The 18,647-nt window shown below is 39.6% G+C and overlaps 1 protein-coding gene across 1 annotated transcript in view; it reads right to left on the bottom strand.

Moving 5' to 3' along the window:
• mthfd1l (methylenetetrahydrofolate dehydrogenase (NADP+ dependent) 1 like) overlaps positions 1 to 16,836 on the bottom strand; it is a 37,672-nt gene extending 20,836 nt beyond the window's left edge. Inside the window, exons 1-19 of the mRNA XM_056404506.1 lie at positions 16,467 to 16,836; positions 15,574 to 15,658; positions 15,312 to 15,362; positions 15,150 to 15,203; positions 14,256 to 14,380; positions 13,311 to 13,411; positions 11,675 to 11,811; positions 11,057 to 11,168; positions 10,718 to 10,785; positions 10,509 to 10,606; positions 10,148 to 10,321; positions 9,714 to 9,850; positions 9,244 to 9,290; positions 8,508 to 8,615; positions 7,948 to 8,022; positions 7,064 to 7,166; positions 5,586 to 5,662; positions 4,182 to 4,322; positions 3,060 to 3,128 (exon numbers count right to left, since the gene is read on the bottom strand). Of these exons, the coding sequence (XP_056260481.1) occupies positions 3,060 to 3,128; positions 4,182 to 4,322; positions 5,586 to 5,662; positions 7,064 to 7,166; positions 7,948 to 8,022; positions 8,508 to 8,615; positions 9,244 to 9,290; positions 9,714 to 9,850; positions 10,148 to 10,321; positions 10,509 to 10,606; positions 10,718 to 10,785; positions 11,057 to 11,168; positions 11,675 to 11,811; positions 13,311 to 13,411; positions 14,256 to 14,380; positions 15,150 to 15,203; positions 15,312 to 15,362; positions 15,574 to 15,658; positions 16,467 to 16,693 (1,989 nt within the window). The 5' untranslated portion in view covers positions 16,694 to 16,836. The remainder of the gene's footprint in view (positions 1 to 3,059; positions 3,129 to 4,181; positions 4,323 to 5,585; positions 5,663 to 7,063; positions 7,167 to 7,947; positions 8,023 to 8,507; positions 8,616 to 9,243; positions 9,291 to 9,713; positions 9,851 to 10,147; positions 10,322 to 10,508; positions 10,607 to 10,717; positions 10,786 to 11,056; positions 11,169 to 11,674; positions 11,812 to 13,310; positions 13,412 to 14,255; positions 14,381 to 15,149; positions 15,204 to 15,311; positions 15,363 to 15,573; positions 15,659 to 16,466) is intronic.
• Between the last annotated feature and the right edge of the window lie 1,811 nt (positions 16,837 to 18,647).

The following is an 18,647-nucleotide window of genomic DNA, read 5'->3' as shown; positions in this document are numbered from 1 at the left end:
TTCACTGTTCACCCGGGTCTTATATTAAAGGCTCTCATTAAAGAAGGCTGTTCAGTATTAATACATTTTCTGCCCAGAAAGTATGTGGTTCAGAGTTCAATCATGGATCAATAATAGACCTCCTATAATTGTGGGGTGGCATACAGCTGATATTCGAGTTAATACTGAGATAGAAATATCGAATATACACATTCAAATGTAAAAGGGAGGATTTCTATATGACACAGTTTCTTTGAATAGACTTCTCAAAAACTTAGAAATGTTGTATTAAAAAAAGGAACGATAAATTGCAATAATGACAACTCTTTCAGACATTTTTGACTTATACTGTGGCAAATGTATTTCCATTTTTATCTGAAGAACATAAATAAGTTATTTATTTTTTCACATTTATACTTTCATGTGTCATGTGATGTGTACTATGCACCACATTCTCCACCTTAGATAAGTCAGCTGTTTAGTTCTTACGGCCGCTGTGTGTGTCTCTACTGTTGGAGCTTGTGTTTTTATTCAAAGATATTTTACATGGTACAACCAGCTTACACAAGGCAAGGCTTCAAAGAATACGGTTGGTCTTCCCTTCAAGATCACAATCCTTGCGCTGCACTCATGAGAAAAAAGGGAAATTACGGAGAAAACTGTTCAAGAAGAAAATGGGAGGGGGGCAACTGACCCATTGTTACGTTGTCTGTGAATTCCTTGAGAAGGAGGAAAGAGGAAGGACGGGAAGGCCTTGCGTGATTTTCTAAGCTTTTGTTTGCATACCTCTCCCTCTGCCTGCATAAACAGCCTCCCATTGGGGGAGTAAATCAACCATTTTAACAGGACTCTGTCAAATGCTGCCACTCGTATATTTGTCTATGTAAAGTAGAGGTCCAGATTACAGCAGCATCTAACTGTATGAAAGACGGAACATGTAAAAAAAAAAAAAAAAAAAAACAGAGGCGAACAAAACAAAAAAAACAAAGGAAAGATGGCACCAGATAATGACAAAAAAAACATCCTTATAGTATCATTACGCATTCAATAAGTTTTCTCTATTCCAATGGAAAGACAACACACGTCATTCCATTACGTGGATTTCCACTAGTGAACTTTAACTTCATCCCATACACGTTTCACTCTTTCCACATCCGTACATGAGGGAAAGCGACTCAGGACATAAATAAGGCACAACAGGGTGATGACAGTGGAAATAAATGAAAAATTGTCACCTCTTCAATTGGTGGACAAGAGGATAATGAAGACTCGGAAAAGAGATGAACAATAACAGGAAGATGGAGATTTCACTATTTCCTCCTCTAGGGGATCTCCAGTGCTGTCCATTATACCAGCTGCAGAAGAGTGCCACACTAATAAAATATTCCCAGCCAAGATTTTCAGCGAGTACAAGGACTCGCGCCTTAAAGCCTGTAGTCACAGCCTGGACTGTCTAGACTATGCTCTACTCCCTCTCCCCAGGAAAGATGCATGCCGTGGTTCTGTGAAACTCCACATAGACAGGATGTTTGAAAGACGTACAGAATGATTGAGGTCTGCTTAATAGACACGTACACAGGGGTTTGGGTTCAAAAACTATCCCTTTCCCTCTTGTGCTATGTCTCCTCCAAACCCTGTCTCATCTGGAAGAACACAGAAATGCACACACAAACACACCAGCTTCCATATGCCAACTCCATTCTCATCTGTGTCCGTTCAACACACACAGTCACAAGCGAATAGGGCAGAAAGAGCACAGGCGGTCAAGCTTGATGGAAAATTCTCATGGAGCTCTGAGGCCCCGTTGGTCCCGATACTAGTTCCCTGACCAAAATCACAGGAAACCCACACAGGAAACAGTTTTACACAACAGGGCCGCAATGCTTCCTCCGAAAAAACATAAAGTAACTAAATCTCTGCTGAATGCAATCCTCCGCCCCCTCTACACCCTTGAAAACACTCAATCTGGGTCACTCTATTTATTTCACCCACCCAATAGCCATGTAATCAAGCTTTCTCTTCAAAACCAACAAAGAACAAACAAATGAAAAATAGCCCTACAACAACAAAAGAATGACAAAGCTGTTATCAGAGGCGTGCTAACATTGTAGGTATTGTAAACTGGCCCCCAATTTGGGAACCAGTCAAACACTATGTTGAGTGAGTAAATAATAAGCAGTGTCTCAAAAGTGAGAAAAAGATTGTTTGTAACACTTAGACTATTTCTACAGATAAATCCTTAAAATAATGAAAGAATCTTAAAGCATTTTGAAACAATAATGCTGTGTTCATAAAGGATTATGACAACATTTACAAAAAACATGATGCAAAAATAATGTCTTTTCATTATTAACATTAGCTTCTCGATCAATTACATGGTCCATAAATTGCACATCAGTTAATATCTCTTATTTAAGGCTGCTGACCAGATGATGGATTATTTTGAAGCCCACATTCTCATCCCTTAGTTAAGTTAGCAAATGGGCCAGTAGTTCATAAACTTGGTGCTTCCATTAATGAGGCTCCTGCTATAATAAAAAGCAGACGAGATGTTAGGGGTGTTGTCTGTTTATGCCATAACCTTGCAAAAACTCCACCCCCCCTCCATTTCTCCATCCATCAGACCTTGAGGGTTGGATGTTTTCCCTCTAGTACAGGGACACCCCAGGGTCAATTATGTGTATGTGTACGTTTGTGCAAATACAAGAACTGGTTATGTGCTTGTGTGTGAGTTATGGTATAAGTCGTCACACCCAAATTAAACTGTTTCCTTAGGACAGTTATATGAATCTGGAGCGGGTGGCCTCTTGTCTCAGGGCTCCACCTGCCCTCTGCACACTGCTAAACTGCTATTAAGATAAAGAGCCATGGGAGGAAAAGGTCAATCTATCCGCCGTTCTTAAAAGCTCTCAGTGGAGTGCTTCTTTCTTTTCTCTGACAGCGGAGGTGGAGGTAGGTTTAGTGCACGCTTTCCATTTCCCTGAGGACTGGCAGCCTATTTATTCTACAACGTATTCCCCAGAAGACGATAAGTTGAGCGGGATAATGACTGTTTAAGTGGGGTTATGTGCGTGTCTCACCTCAAGAGTCTGCATCAACGTGGGCTTGATGGCATCTTTCATTAACACCGCCAGAGCTCCACTCACACCCTGACAGGGAGGAAGAAAGAATAATGAGGGCGGTGGTTGGAAACGAAACCAGGTCATCAAGATTCAGACAAAAAATTAACCTCATTAATTCAAAGAACTGATACTGATACTGATACAATGAAAGCTCAAATGGTTATAGATGATAAATGGCAGCACAGTCCATTGGTAGGTCTCTGTCCTGAGAAAGCTTGCATCCCAAAATATTCCTTGTCAGCAATCTGGGCACACTTACACACATATAGTGTACACACAGTCATACACCATATTCCCACTGGGTCTGGCTCTTGAAGTGTGGTAATGTTTTTGCATCCTGACTAACCAGACTAATGTAACTTTATAGGGGATCCTCCTGTGCAGCTCTGAAACAACACAGGCTGCAGCTTTCTGTGGGAAACCACAGCCAGCTGACCCCACAGATGGATCTGGTAGGTGCTTAAAGTCTGACTAACATCTTAATCACAGGTTACACCTAGATTAGATGTTGTTTTGAAAGGAGGAAGTGGTACTGTAGTGTGTTTGGAGCAAGGGGGGAAATGAGGAATTTCTAAGCTAAAGGTTTGTCAGAAAATTGCAGAAAGGACAGTAGAGACTGAATGATGGTAATTGAGGTGTTTTTGTACACACACAGAAAAACGAATTCTGTCTGAAGAAGATTTATCCTAATCACTGTCTGTGTCTTTGTTACTCTGTATAGCTCTTGTGTGTTTTGTCTATCTATCTCTTTCTGCCAACATACTTTTATTGTTAAGTGGGATTTAACGAAAACTACTCAAACTACCCTTATCTCCCTGGTTTGGAAAATTTCCAACCAACATATACTATGCTACAATTTTCACTATCAAAAATGTAGTTGAGCTCAAAGCATAACACACCAAATCTTCACACTTCTTTCTGCATCTTTATTTATCTGAACTATTAAAAGACAAAAGTGGAGCGGACTCAATATTTTCTTTGTAGAAATTCTGAGATGTAGTGATGATAAGCCAACTGTGACATTGCCAGAGTTAAATTTCCCACACTCCCTGAATGAAAAGACCACACAATAATACACACCAGGTCCTCTGTGGTGACAGGCTGTCCAGAGCGGCTGGTCCCCACCACCATGCGCGCCAGTCTGTTTTTCATGTCCTCCAGGCTGTCTGCCAGAGCCAGGATGGCCATGATCTCGCTGGCCACTGCAATGTCGAAACCAGTCTGGAGTGTGAGAAATCACACAATCATACACAATGCAAACCACAAGGAAAACAACTTGAAGTTTTTGCACAGTGGCCACTGCAGCTGGTGGATCTAAAAAAATAAAAATAAAAATAAAATCTGATTTTAACAACTATCACATAGAGAAGCAGAAATTCTATAGTTCCATGGCTGTTACTGTGGGAGATCATGTGAAAGCACATATGATGCAAAGCAATTTCAAAATAAAATAAATTAAATTAAATGTCTGACCCCTGAGTAACTCTCCAGACCACATTGCTGTAGTGATCACACTATGTGGAAAGAATGTCAACTTTCCACACTGGCAGACGAAAGATAAACTAGACATTATAGTCACCAGATCTATCACATGATGACTTTCGGAGGGGTGGGGGTATTAAACTATAAACATTTTTAATTGATTTTTTGTGTGATTTTCTCTATTTATTTATGTCAAAATAACAGAAGGAGAGAGACTGAGAGAAATGAGAGAAAACAAGGGAATGAGAGCTACCCACAGGGAAGAGTATGGAAAACCAAAGAAGTCTCCATTCCATGCCAAAAAAAGAAACATAACTTAAACCACATCAATCCACCAAGGAACACAACATTTCTATTCCCACTCCCAGTGATAATACCCTGAGGGGCTATAGTGTATCCAGCACTGGAGGAAGGTGGAGGACTCAGGAATGAAAGGGAAACAGAGTGGATGAACTGATGGTGGTAAATGTAAGCATATGCTGAACTAGCTTAGAGGTTGCTCCAGGTGTGTGTGTGTGTGTGTGTGTGTGTGTGTGTGTGTGTGTGTGTGTGTGTGTGTGGGGGGGGGGGGGGGGGGGGGGGGGGGTGGGTGTGTCGTTTTTCCCCTTCTTTAAACATTTGCTTTCACTTAGGCCTGCTTGCTTCCCATTGAGGTGAAGTGTTTATTTACAGGATTTCATTTAGCTGTCATTACAGACATGTGGGTGAAATACATCTGGGCTTTATCATGGACAGAGGAGAGGGGAACTGAGAGCAGTGTGTGTGTGTGTGTGCGTGAGAGAATGTTTTTAGACACTCATCGTTTTACAGTACAGCTGCTTGAAAATAATTTTCCACTCATATTAATGACACCCACCAGGAAAGCCTCTGCAATGGTAACTGCAGTGAGATCAGTGTGAGTGAATATTATATTATATAATATTATAATTAACTTATGGATGCCTCAGTCCAAATCTGACACAGCTTGCATACTCAGTTTGTAAAGGCATAAATGCTGCATACTTCTCTGATCTGTCCTTTTTCAGTGCTCGCCTGTCCAACTGTGATCTTCCTCAAGAAACGGTCATTTGTATCAACAACTGAAAACAAAGACAAAAAATCTGTTTTATTTCCTGCAAATTCCTCATAAAATCATTGAATTAAAGTTTATAACACTTGTTTTTGTAGTTAAACTATCATAACATCCACTAAAGACACATGAGCTTTAAATTAAAGTAGTAAATATAACTTGATCTGATGCACCAGGCACACATAAGATTTAGCAGCTTGAATCTGACAGACTTTAAAAATCAATTTCCACAAGTTGTTAAATAGATGGAAATGTACATCCACAGGCTTCCACACATATAAAGCCAATAACTGACAAAGGCAGAGAATCTTATCTGCTATTGTGAGTAGGTGTTGACATACGGAAAGTGCTTATGCTACAAGGGATTTGCTACTTAAAACTTTCTTCACTCAGCACTTGGCGTATTCTCTGATAATTTAGCTAGAAATCTGTTGCTCTGTGGCTACTCTGTTGTTACAACCAGCCAGGAAACCACAATAGTCAAACATTATTCTCATGCTGGTTTGATAAAACAAAAGCGAAAGCGAAAAAACACGGTTTGTCTCATGGACACATGAGACATGCGGTCACACCCACACAACATTAAGCGGTAAATCTGTTTTTAATCTCCAGGGTTCGTCTCTTTAGAATGCCCTCTGGAGCCCCTGGAGTAAATACCACATCAGTCATAGCAGCACCCGGCTGGCTGTTCTCACTAACAACATTAAACCAACACAGCTACCACCAAGGTGGCTGTTCCCGCTCATACCATACCCACATTTATCATCCCGACTGATAACTGCAAAACTTCTACATAAGATGCGTTAAATCAATATAAATAAAAGTTCACAAAGAGCTATCAATGTCAATTTTCACTGATAAGAATTCTGATATTCTACAATACTTATTGTAGAATTGACTTTATTCAAAAGAAAATATTTTTTCTAATTGAAGACTGCATGTGACATTCCTCAGGCATGGTTCACTAAGGGACTGACTGGGCTGTGTCATGTTTGTCTTTGGTTACAGTATATTAGATTTGTCCAATAGCCATGATATCGGTATAGATCAAGAATATGACATCGTGTTTGCAGAAAATTAGACTGGCTGCTCTGTACAAGCGTCAGTTTGCACCTATTTAGTTGATACCATATAACAATTCTGCTTATATACAACATGTCACGCTGATTGGTAAGTAAGTAATATTGTCAATGCAACAACAAAATTTATACTGGATTCTACAATCTGTAGTTTGAACATGTTTTAAGTTGCAAATAAAGCTTTATATTGAGTAAAATTGCTTTATGCAAAATTACATAAATTGTGAAGAGGAGTGACAAAAGGTAAAAAGGAATCCTACATTTCAGACATTGTTTCCCTTCAGCGTTAAGTCAGCTGATCTTGTTGTGAATTCCTATACTTCTAGAGATACCTCTCTGCCAGGTGATCTTGGAAGGGTCAAGGTCAAGACGGACAAAGGTGCTGACTTCCTCTTGTGTGAGAGATGCTGGGTCTGTTTTATTGATGCCAAGGCGCTGGAATTGAAGAGCAAAGGAAGATTAGGGGATCATCTCTAAAGTGTTTTCTGGAGAAGTGATAGTTAAGTGCAGTTTTTGGTTTTGATTCCATCTGTCTCCAGATTTCTGCCCAAGCTGTGGCACAAATGCTAGATGCAGTGGTTTACTTGCCATCTTCTGATAATTTCACTATTTCTACACTTTAACATTTTAAATCAAAATAGTAGTATTTATGTTACGTCCTTATTATCTGGATGCGCAGTATCATCCAAGCATGTAAAAATAAATCAACACTAAATGACTATGAAGCAATCAACTCACTGTCAGGTTCAAAAGGTTCATTGGGAGAGCTCTGTTTAAAACCACAACTCTATCTCTCACTCTGTCCATTAAGACCAATAAATATTTTATAGTCCTTTTAACTTCTCATTCCAGGGACCTTTATCCAACAAGAGAAGAAAACATTGAGGTGACTTATGTTCAAACTTTTCCCTTCTATGTATATAGAAGAAAGGAATTTGTATTTTATCTGTTAAGAATTGATAGCAGGCATTCTTCATCAACAATAAATAAAATAACATTACTTACAGTCATGTGAACAGACAGGAGTTTCATGAGACATAAACAAATATTTGAAGATGAGGATATGAAGGGGTGGGGGTGGGCATTTTAGACAGGCTCACTGAGGTCACATAGTGGACAAAAGCATTTTTTAAAATAAGAAATTAACACAACAATCTTGCTCGTTAGTAACTGTGGTTGACACCTGTGATTTTAGCACTGCAGTACTAATACTTACATGTAGCCTTGAGATCTGAATGGGAGAAAATCTTCGGACTCCATTCACTGAAGGGACCAGCCTATTAAACAGAGCCTTGGGGGTATAAGACAAAGTAATACATTACATAATGCATGTAAAGTACATATAATTTCATCTTGAAGGAAAATTAAATTAAGTTCTTGAATAGAATGCATCACATTAAATACACAATCATACCAAAAGAGATTACATGTATTGGTTAATATTAATTGTCTCTGTGACACATGTTTTATGCCTCTCTGTGAATATTTTGTGACATAATATATATAACATAATATATATATACATAATATATATATATCAATAATAAGATTGTAAAATGCACACATAGGGAGGTTCACTGGTGTGGAGCACTAAGAACTAGTCATATACAGCTATCCGCAGCATCTTAATATGTTTAGTAATGTAATTAATCTCAATAGCAAATCACCGACACTATTTTGTGCAATCAGGACTGTCATTGTATTAGCGTCCAAGTCAAACACTTGGAGTGTGGTGTAAGAATAAGTTATTACTGAGTGACATCATCACACAGTCACCTTGTCTGATTGCGTCGCCTCGTGGAGCATCCTGGCATCAATGGCTGCTGCCACCAGGTTATTGGCAGCTGTGATGGCATGAATGTCACCAGTCAGATGGAGGTTAAACTGAAGGGCAAGATGAGAGGAAAATGAAAGAACAAACAGAGGTGAAGGGATTAGACACAAAAACACAAGGACTCAAGGCACCATTACAGTAATGTAGTGGTAAGCATGGTGGGAATGGTCAGTGGAAATAAAACCTCTCACAATGAGGGTTAAAAGGCTGTCAATATGGTATCACATGATAAATGTGGCTTCAAACAAAATAATCCTCTCATAGTTTTGACTTTGTCCCCTTGGTCCCCTTTAAGAATATTATTTTCTCTGTCTGGTATGAGCCCTTCAACTTAAAGCTAAACGAAACATGATATCTTTTTACACTAGTGCAGTGAGAAGATGGAGAGGTAAAAGGAAAATGCTAAAAAAAAAAGCTGGTGTTTTGATATGAGAAAAGGAGTCTGGAGCTTTGAAACGCCTCTCCTTTTCTCCTTGCCTCCCCCCTCTCACCCCTCCCTCTCCATCTTTATGGACAGTGCATTTGGTCACAGGCAATGTTATGCTACAGCTCCAGGGGTTGTGAGTGTGCACATGTGTGTGCTTTGTGCAAACTGATGGGAGTCCCTGCACGTCTCGAGTCTTTGAAGCATGTGCTAATCCTGGTAGGGAGCACTGTGAGTCTGTCTGTGTGTCTTACCTCCTCCATAGGAATGACCTGGGCATATCCCCCTCCTGCAGCTCCCCCTAGGCACAAAGAAGTGGTAGCACAGTCAGAGGCAGACAACAGGACAAGGACACACAAAGGAGGAATGCTGAGTGGTGGACTCTTGGTGAACTATTCCACCCCGGCACAAAATGTAGCATGGTATGAAATGCTGGCCTCACACTGACAAAGATAGCTTATCACACAGTTATTGATACATTCCTAACTGCTGCTTTAGGCGCCAGTCTCTGGCCTTGGGTGAATAATAACATCCACCATTTGAAAACACTGAAAATCTTTTCAAACATGAAAAATACAACTCCTTCAAGATTATGACTGCAGTTGTTATTCTTGTAATAGTTTTCTTACTATATTGTATAATAATGCAGCCAAGAGACAAGCAGAGAGCCCAGAGAGGTGAAAGCAAACTTTTCAGACAGGATATGGAAGTATTCATTTCTGACCTTTAACCCCAAAGGTGGGTCCCTGGGAAGGCTGTCGAAGACAGGCGAAGGAGTTGAGCTTAAGATGAGCAGACAGAGCCTGGACTAGGCCAATGGTCACTGTGCTTTTACCTTCGCCCAGTGGGGTGGGAGTTATACTAGACATACAGAAAACACAGGACATTTTTTGAATGTCATTTCTTTTTGGTGTGGATAATGATGAATTAATCAATTTATGTGCGTTAATGCCATAACCACAGTCAACTGTTGATACATATGAACTACAAACCATTATTCAGAAACAAGTCACAAAATGTTTCCAAAGTAACACTTTGAGGTAATGCCATAAAATAAGTATGGCTAGGGTGGTTACTTGCCATTGGAGAACCAGTATAGCTCATTTCTATTACATCACAAATTTAAGCCCTAGAGAGCACTGAAGAAGTGACACTCACCCAGCAACCAGTATATATTTCCCATCAGGCTGTGTGTGAAGGCGTTCTAACAGGGAAAGTCGGACCTTAGCTTTGCTCCTGCCATAGGCTTCAAGCTCTTCTGGCAGCAAACCAACCTCCTGAGCCAGCTGGTCCACTGGCTTGGGTATCTGAGCTCTGGAAATCTCTATATCACTGACAAACACAGAAAACATGACAAATCATTCAGATCATTTAATTTTAAAACATGTAATATACTGTATGGTCAATGCCTCCAGTTATACACCACACTCAACCTTATTCATATGACATTTGAATGTTGTGTACATCCAGGTAGATGTAGTGAAACTTCTAACAGTCCCTCACAGACAGTGGTCTATACCTTGGTACAGGCATCAGGGGCTGTAGTTTGAGGCTACGCAGTCGCCAGGGTCGGTACTGCTGCTCCTGGATCCACCGACTGCAACTATGAACCACATTCTAGTTGATGAGCAGAGGAAATAAATCTTGTGAGAACAAGGTGGAGAACAATAAAGACAGAAGATATTAGGCAAATGGGGTGAGATGTGGAGACGGAACAAAGAGATGCACCTGTGCTCTGTAGGCTGCTGTGAGGTACCCTAACCCAGACTTTGAGGACATCTCAAGGGCATGTTCACCTAAATGAAAAAACAGCAAGATTAATGCACATGAAAAACAAAACACGAGAAACAAAAAACTATGTCTTTAGATTATTTGGATATTAATCATCCATAATCTCGCTGAATGCTTCCCGAAAGGAGAGCAGGAAACAGGATTCAAGAAATTTAAATAGATGGTTTAAAACCCATGCAACAGACAAGGGTGCGATGCCAAGAGGTTAAGTGGTATTTCTTTCTCACTACAGCTCAAACCCACGCAAACTGATTGTCACAATACATTCAACAATACCTGACTCAAGAGTGGGCACACAGCGAATGACAGCAGCCCCTGGTCTAAACCAGGTGGGTGGAACATCCATATTCCCTTCCTCTAACAGGACCACAGCATCAGCCTGCATCACCTAGACAATAGACAAAAACAAAAGTGAAGAAAATTATGTATTCAAGAGTGTAGAAGATGTGTGTGTTATGTGTATGGCACATCCACCAGAAAAACCTCTCCAGAAAAATGTGATTCATCAGTAAAAAAGAAAAAAAAAAAAAAAAAAAAAAAGCTTTCAAGTGGCAAAATTGTTTGCTTTAGCTCTGTTACAACTGATAACATTTTATAACAATGTGGAGACTGACCCCATGTGGTCACCCAATAAAACTGCACATACTTTAACTGGTGCTACTGAATAATAACAGAGTTTCAGTTATAAAACAATAGCATTAACAGTAAGGGACCCCACCAAACACTCTGCTCTTTCAAGGACTAAGCTTCAAACTTTTTACAGTCACCTTTCAGGCCAACAGGAGGCCAGATGAGAATGGTGCTTAAATACTATTTTGGATGAAGAAGTGATGAGAAGGAAGACGGCAGAAATGATGATGAAATGCTCACACACACACATACATACAAACACACCTGTCTCTGTAGGCTTTTAGGGTTCCAGTTACTCTTGAGAGCAACCATTCCACTTCTCTCTATCAGGCACTGCAGGGCCAAGCCAAGGGGTCCTTCTCCTCCAACCAACAACACTGTTTTTCCTTCCAAAGGAGCATCTGTAGAAATGTTTTCATTCAAGGTTAGGACATCATCTCACTTCATTCATCAAGCACTTCTACATTTCACTTACTGTCAAGCTCAAGTGTTCATGGTTAGTATTTAAACGCTGACCATCTGGACATGGATGACAATTAGTCCTTTAAAGTTAATGGTAGACTTATATTAAGAAATGTATCACCCGATATACTGCTGCAACTGTATCACTTTACAAGACATCATGTGTGCTGAAAAACTGCATCAAGTTGGTGAATCTTTACTAGTTGCATCAGTGATACTCAAAATAACTGTGACCCCACACACATCTGACCTTTGATCCCTACCCTCTGAACCCCAGCATGTGTCTCAAACTGGTCCCTAGTTCAGTAGGTAACCTGGTGAGTCAGCCATTTTCTTGTGTGTCCCAGTGTTGATATCTTTTTGATGCGCTGGAGTTTCAGGACCCTCAGTAATTCCCAAAATATATTTTAGAAGTAGTTTGTACCTTAGCTCAACATTCTCATTGACATCATGACATTTTTGCTTTTCTTCATCTTCAACTTTATTTTTTACACATTAGCTATGCCTAAGTCTTTTTTACATATTCTCATTAGGTGTAATCAAGTAGCTTAAATAGGGTGTCCACACTGGAAAAAATACAATAAAATATAAACTCTTTGGAAAAATAGTAAACTGTGCAAAAAGAAAACATTCCCCACAACATTACACCACCACCACCACCACCAGCCTGGACTGATACGAGGCAGGTTAGACAATTAGAATTAATTTATACTATCCATTTGGGACACAGTGACAGTGCCATAGCTGGGTTAACACAGCTGTAGATACTAAAAATAGTAACGAGAAGGTTTTGGTGGGCCACAATAAAACAGATTGCCAGTGCCTGCTGTTACTGTAGCTCACCTTAATCAAACTAACTCATTATTTTTTTTTATCAGCTACAGCTGTGTTTTCCGTGCTGTGATGACTCTAAAGAGTCCCTGCAGAAGCTAATGTGATTACAGTTACAGCTACATACAGACGGAAGAAACAGGATGACAATGCCCCCATCCATAGGGCACGTGGGATCACTGAATGGTTTCTTGTGAATGAATATAATGTAAATCATATGATATGGCCCTCGCAGATCTCAACTCAACATGAACACATACGGGACCAGTGTGTTAGAATATGCTCTCCACCATCACCACCATTAAAACACATGATGAGGGAATATCCTTTGGAAGAATAGTGTTCACCCCTCTATACAGTTCAGAGACTTGGAGAATCAATGCCAAGGAGCACTGAAGCTGTTCTGGCAGCATGTGGTGGCTGATCACCTTACTAAGACACTTTATGTTGGTTTTTCCTTTAATTTGTCACCCGTTTGCATATCAAAGTGTTTGTATAGTTTGTCCTTAACTTGTCATGATTGAGATAATTTTCATGAGTTACAGTATAGCCCACAGAATTCACAAGCAACCGAACATGGGACCCAATTCCTTTCAAAGAAACTCACCGTGTTTCTCCAGCAGATCCAGGATAGCGCTGGCTACGGGTGACACGAAGCCTTTGCTCAAGTCTCCTCGTACCAAACGGCCCATATTCAAATCTGATATCCTATTACAGGACAAAATGGACATAAATATACAATATGTCAAAATCAATTAATTATTCTTCTCCCTGAAATCTAGTCACTTTTTACTGGTCTAAGTATTAAAATTATTTGAACTGCTATGGGTAACAGTGTCAAATACCATCATAAAAAAACTATTCAAAAAATGGATACGCACCATGTACACATGATTTATGACTTAATGGTAAGGCTAACACTGTTGAATAACATTTTATAATATGTATTATAATGCACTAAAAAGTCATTTAAAAAAACAACTTCATAAATTTAGCTTGTTGTATTAAATCAAAAGCACCATATTGCATATTTCAGTTTTTCAAAAGGACAACCTAAACAAATTTGTATGAATGTGCCTTCCACATGTGTCCTAAGCTGAACCAATTCTCTTCAATTCATGATGATTGTGAAGGGCGCCTTGCTAATTTTCTCATTCACTTAATTCAGTGCAGCCCTTTCCGATTTGGGCAGAAATTTAAAGCATCACGAGAGTAAATGCATTTATCTCTGCATGGACAAGGAAATATACACTGCTGGTGCACTCTACCTGCCCAGCAGCTGAATATATATATATATATATATACACACACACACACACACACACACACACACACACACACACACACACACACACACACACACACACACACACACAATATAAAAATACAGTTTTTAAGGCAGGCAACCTAACACAAATGTGTACAGTTAGGACTGTATAATCAGTATGTGCTATTTGGACATGATATACTCTTCACTATTATGTCTTTCTATGTGACAACAGAACACTCAGGTATTATAATAAGTCGCTTTATGACCAAATATGATTTTTACCCGTCTATGTCCTTTTCAGGTTTGAGAGTATCGAGCACTCGAGTCGTGAGTGCAAGCGGAGGAAGGTGGAGGTAGACACCATGCACCCTGGGGTCCTCATTCAGCTTCAACACCTCCTCCACAATCTACATGCACACACAGATAAAAAAAAAATAATAATAATTTACTTTTCACATGAGATCTACATGTCTTCAAGTAAAGGACCTTTGTTCTTTAAAGAACACAGTAAATTGATTAAAAACAAGGGAAGAGAGGGACAATGAAAGAGAATTTGCACCATCAGATTTAACACGTATGTGCTGCTGACCAAGCAAAGAAAAAAGATGTAAATCCCTGAGTGAATGAGAAAAAGAGGAGAGAAAGAGAGAGAGAACGAGAAATATTTTGAAAAACGAGAGGAAAGGTGTGTGAAAGTAGAGCAGTAGATCAGTAGAGCAGCAGAGTCCTCCAAAGGTCAGGAATTGTAATGTAAATCTTCCACTGTCAGCTGAAATTCCTGAGCTATTCCCAGCAGTTTCCGCTTTCTGTATGCATCAAGAGTCAGCTTCCAGCTGGGCGAAGAGAGCCACAGCAGACAGAGTGATTCCTATTTCCAGTTATAATCTGATGGAAAATAGCATTAAAGTAAAAAAAAAAAAAAAAAAAACAGAACCTAAGGAGAACATGAGTTAGAAAATGAAGGATTTGTCATGTAACAGTGGAGAAATACTGACTTACAGTTAAGTAATGATTTAATGAAATAAAGCTTGTGAGGCTCTGATTACCTTGACTTTTAACATAACCATTGTGATCACATGTAGTATTGACAAACTGCCAGGGGGAATGGCAAATCATGCACCGACTTGCTAAACAAAAACGGGCGAGGAAAAGTTTGTATGAGCCAGTTTCACTTACTTCATCTTCACTGCACTCCTTTGCCAGACAAATCTGAGTAATGTTCAACCCAATCTGTGGACATATAGACAAACAGATTTTGAACTGTTTGAATCGTTGCGCAGATTGTCAACACGACAAAATGTGCAAAATTACTAAAAACAGCAAGAGAGGGAGAATTACTTTTCCTGCCATTTTCTTATTGATCTCCAACAAGCTGTCATCTTCACCTGCCTTTGAGATCAAATCAGCACAATGAGAAAAACACACCGACCTGACATTACATGTTCAATAGCTTCAACAAAAACAAATAACCCTAGGTTAGGCCAAAGGTAAATTGGGGTAAAGTAGGCTTAATGTCTCAATATGACCAGCACAACACAGCTCTGTCAAGGTAAACTGTCTTTACACTATTCTTTGCTCTCAGGTTTGAGGTTTAAAATACCTGGACAATGGCTAACAAAGGTTGGATTGATGGATTTCTTCTCTGCAGAGCCACCATTGCCTCCTTAGTACTCTGAACCACTTCTCTGTGAGAGAAAACAAGCTGGTTAGCGATGGCACACAGGGTTTGAAAATAAATTCAAGTCAAACACATACATTAGGGCAAAGAGCCAACACAAAAGTGGACAGCATTTAAAACTACTGTAATTGTGGGCTAACTGTGGGGAGAACATGAAACACATATTTGTAAATTAGAATATAAAAGTTCTAAAGTTCTTCCAATTTTAATATTTAAATAAAATGAATAGTGAAATTAGGCTGTTGTACACTGTGGGATCCCTATAAACAATAAATCCTCTAAATAAATGGTAACATGCAACCAGTTGCACCCATTGGCCATCCTACTGTGCACTTTACTATTTTCAAATGTAAACATGAACTAGATTAAGTCCAACTCAAGCAACCACATACAAAACAAATTACATTAAAACGTATGCAAAACACATACAATGATGTTAGTGGAGTAAACAAGTCAAATAACGTTTCAGTAAAACTCGTCAGCACCACCCATTCACCAATGTGTGTTAGCGCAGTTCCCTACAAATTCAGGCACATTTTCGCATCGTGTGTTTGGCAACATCGGAGTAAAGTTACATCAGCTGGCTGCAGACCCTCTGATGTTGCCGGGGACACGTGCAGAGCTGGCTGCTAGCCAAGCGCTAAAACGCCGGTGAGACAGGAAATACCGACCACCGCTTATCATTTGAAAAAAATGTTACTCGACAGTCTTATTTTCAGTAAAATAACAATAATAGTAATATTAATCACATATAGACAACGGTAATTGAGTGATGTTTGTGCGCATATATTTAACCGCACATATTTCTGTTTTACCTCAAAGAACTGTCGCATTCAAACCCATCTTCCTTCCGGGACTGATTCCCAAAGTGGTCAGCCAGTTTCGGGTTCGTACCGCGGCTGGCAGCGTCGCTCGCTGCCCGGAGGATCAACCGGCTGCTGGCAGGACCAACGGGTAAGCATCTCCGCGACAAGCCGCTGACCCTGCTTCTTGGATGTATCCGAAGACTGCTACAAGCACTGCGAATCATAGACAACTTCATGATAACTTCTTTTGGTGTTTTTTATGTGGCCTTTAAGTTTTTCTTCTGTTTGTTTCTCTTGCCGTAGCCGGTGAGGAAGTCTACCTCCGGGAGGAACCAAAAGAAAGTTTGGGAGGCGACAGGGTTCTGGTGGAGGTGCGCTTACTTCAGGGACAGTCGGAAATGTGAACATTCGCAGGGTTTGAACTCATGAACAACCCCATACATACCACACAGAGAGAGGCGCTCTAAGATAACATCCATGTGACGTTCTGAGTGCAGAAAACGTGCATGTCACGTTCTTAAGATTGTTCAGCAACATTTCGATAGTGTTTTGATCTCAGTATCAATTACATGAGTAGTGCGCATCTCTCTTCCCTGCCTTAACGTTACTTGCTAACTACTTGGAAAGCTTGCTTCAAATATTCCAAATTCCCTGGGAGTATTGAATTTTTAAATCAGAGCTACACGTGAAAGCAGCAATTTTACAGGACGAAAGCTGCACCAGCACGCGCAGTCACGTGATAATTTGACACAGAGGGGTCAGTTCAAGCCAGGACATTTGGGTTCAAAATATGACCTATATTCATTTAGGACTATGACCTTTCTAAAGAGCGTATGGTTTTTATTTCCAACTTTGACCTATAGGCCTGGGGTCATATTGTGGCACTGACAAACTCCATACTTTTACATTCCCCAGTATGATGAGAAGTAACACAAAAAAGGGAGAGTGAGGGGCTGAAGGTCGGGGGGATGGACCCATAGACATACAATGTAGGCGGCATTAATTTTACGAGTTTTTCCTTTTTCAATTTGAGGTCCTAAGGACAGAGGGTATCTGCAAAGGCCCCTAAGGCAAATTTTCGATTTTTGATGTTGGGATATATAAATAAAATTGACCTGATTTGACTTTTCATGGCATTTATTAATCATGCAAATTGCGCGAATGACTGAAAGCTTGGTCTACTTCCCTGGAGGCTGGTGATCAAAGCCAGCAGAACAACGACACAGAACCTACAAAGGCCCTCAACACCATGGAGTCCAAACAGCACCCACTTCCCTCACCTCCTTACTCTCCAACCCCAAACCTGTATCCAACCACCCTTCCTAAAAAATAAAGATAAATAAATAAATAAATAATTCAATCATATTAACCTATTTCTCTCTTTATGAATGCAGAGATAGCAAAACACACACCTACAACAACCTGACAGTAAAGGTTTCAGGTATCTCACCACCTACCAGAGTTTATACATTTATAGTCTTGTAACATTTTCTTGAAAATCTGTTACGTCAAGATTTCTATTCATTTACAAAATGCAAAATATCTTTAAAATCTAAGAAATACAAAATCAACATGTTTACTTCAAATAAATGTATGTGTGTTTATGTGTGTGTGTGTGCCCACATGTATGCATATGAATAAGAAAAAAGAGACATAGAACAAGTGGTCATCTGGCAAAAAGTGTCCGTACCAAGATATAAAACCAAACCTGTGTCGTTGATTATAAATAAGGGAATTAGAATTAGTTATTTCTGTAGGTGTATATTCACATGAAAAGAGAACAAAAGTTAATCCTTAATCCGTGTATTAGGTACACCCAGATAAAACTAATACAGTAATACAACATCTCTTCATGAAGGTTATAATGTTCAGTTTTTGCTGTTCTAGAGAGGTGTCGATTCAATTTTATGGTCATTTTGGAGGCTGCAGTTTGTGGTGTCGTAGAATTGTATTGCATTATAGGGATAGGTGTTTCTGTTATTTTGTCCACCCCCTTAATATCAGTAAGGGCAGGCTATCAACACCTCTCTAAAACAGTTTCAACAAAAACTTAACATTATAGCCTTCATGAGTACCAGTACTTGAATCAACTAGGTGTATTTTAAAATTACCTAAAATAATATTTGATGCATTGTGTTTAGACAAACGGTGATTAATGTGAAACTAGTACACTTGCAGCAATTATAATTC

This window comes from Seriola aureovittata, chromosome 19 (genome assembly GCF_021018895.1).
Source record: "Seriola aureovittata isolate HTS-2021-v1 ecotype China chromosome 19, ASM2101889v1, whole genome shotgun sequence".
In the NCBI taxonomy this organism is placed as follows: Eukaryota; Metazoa; Chordata; class Actinopteri; order Carangiformes; family Carangidae; genus Seriola; species Seriola aureovittata.
Note: the sequence above shows the minus strand (reverse complement) of the source record. Positions and strands in the feature narration are given on the sequence as shown.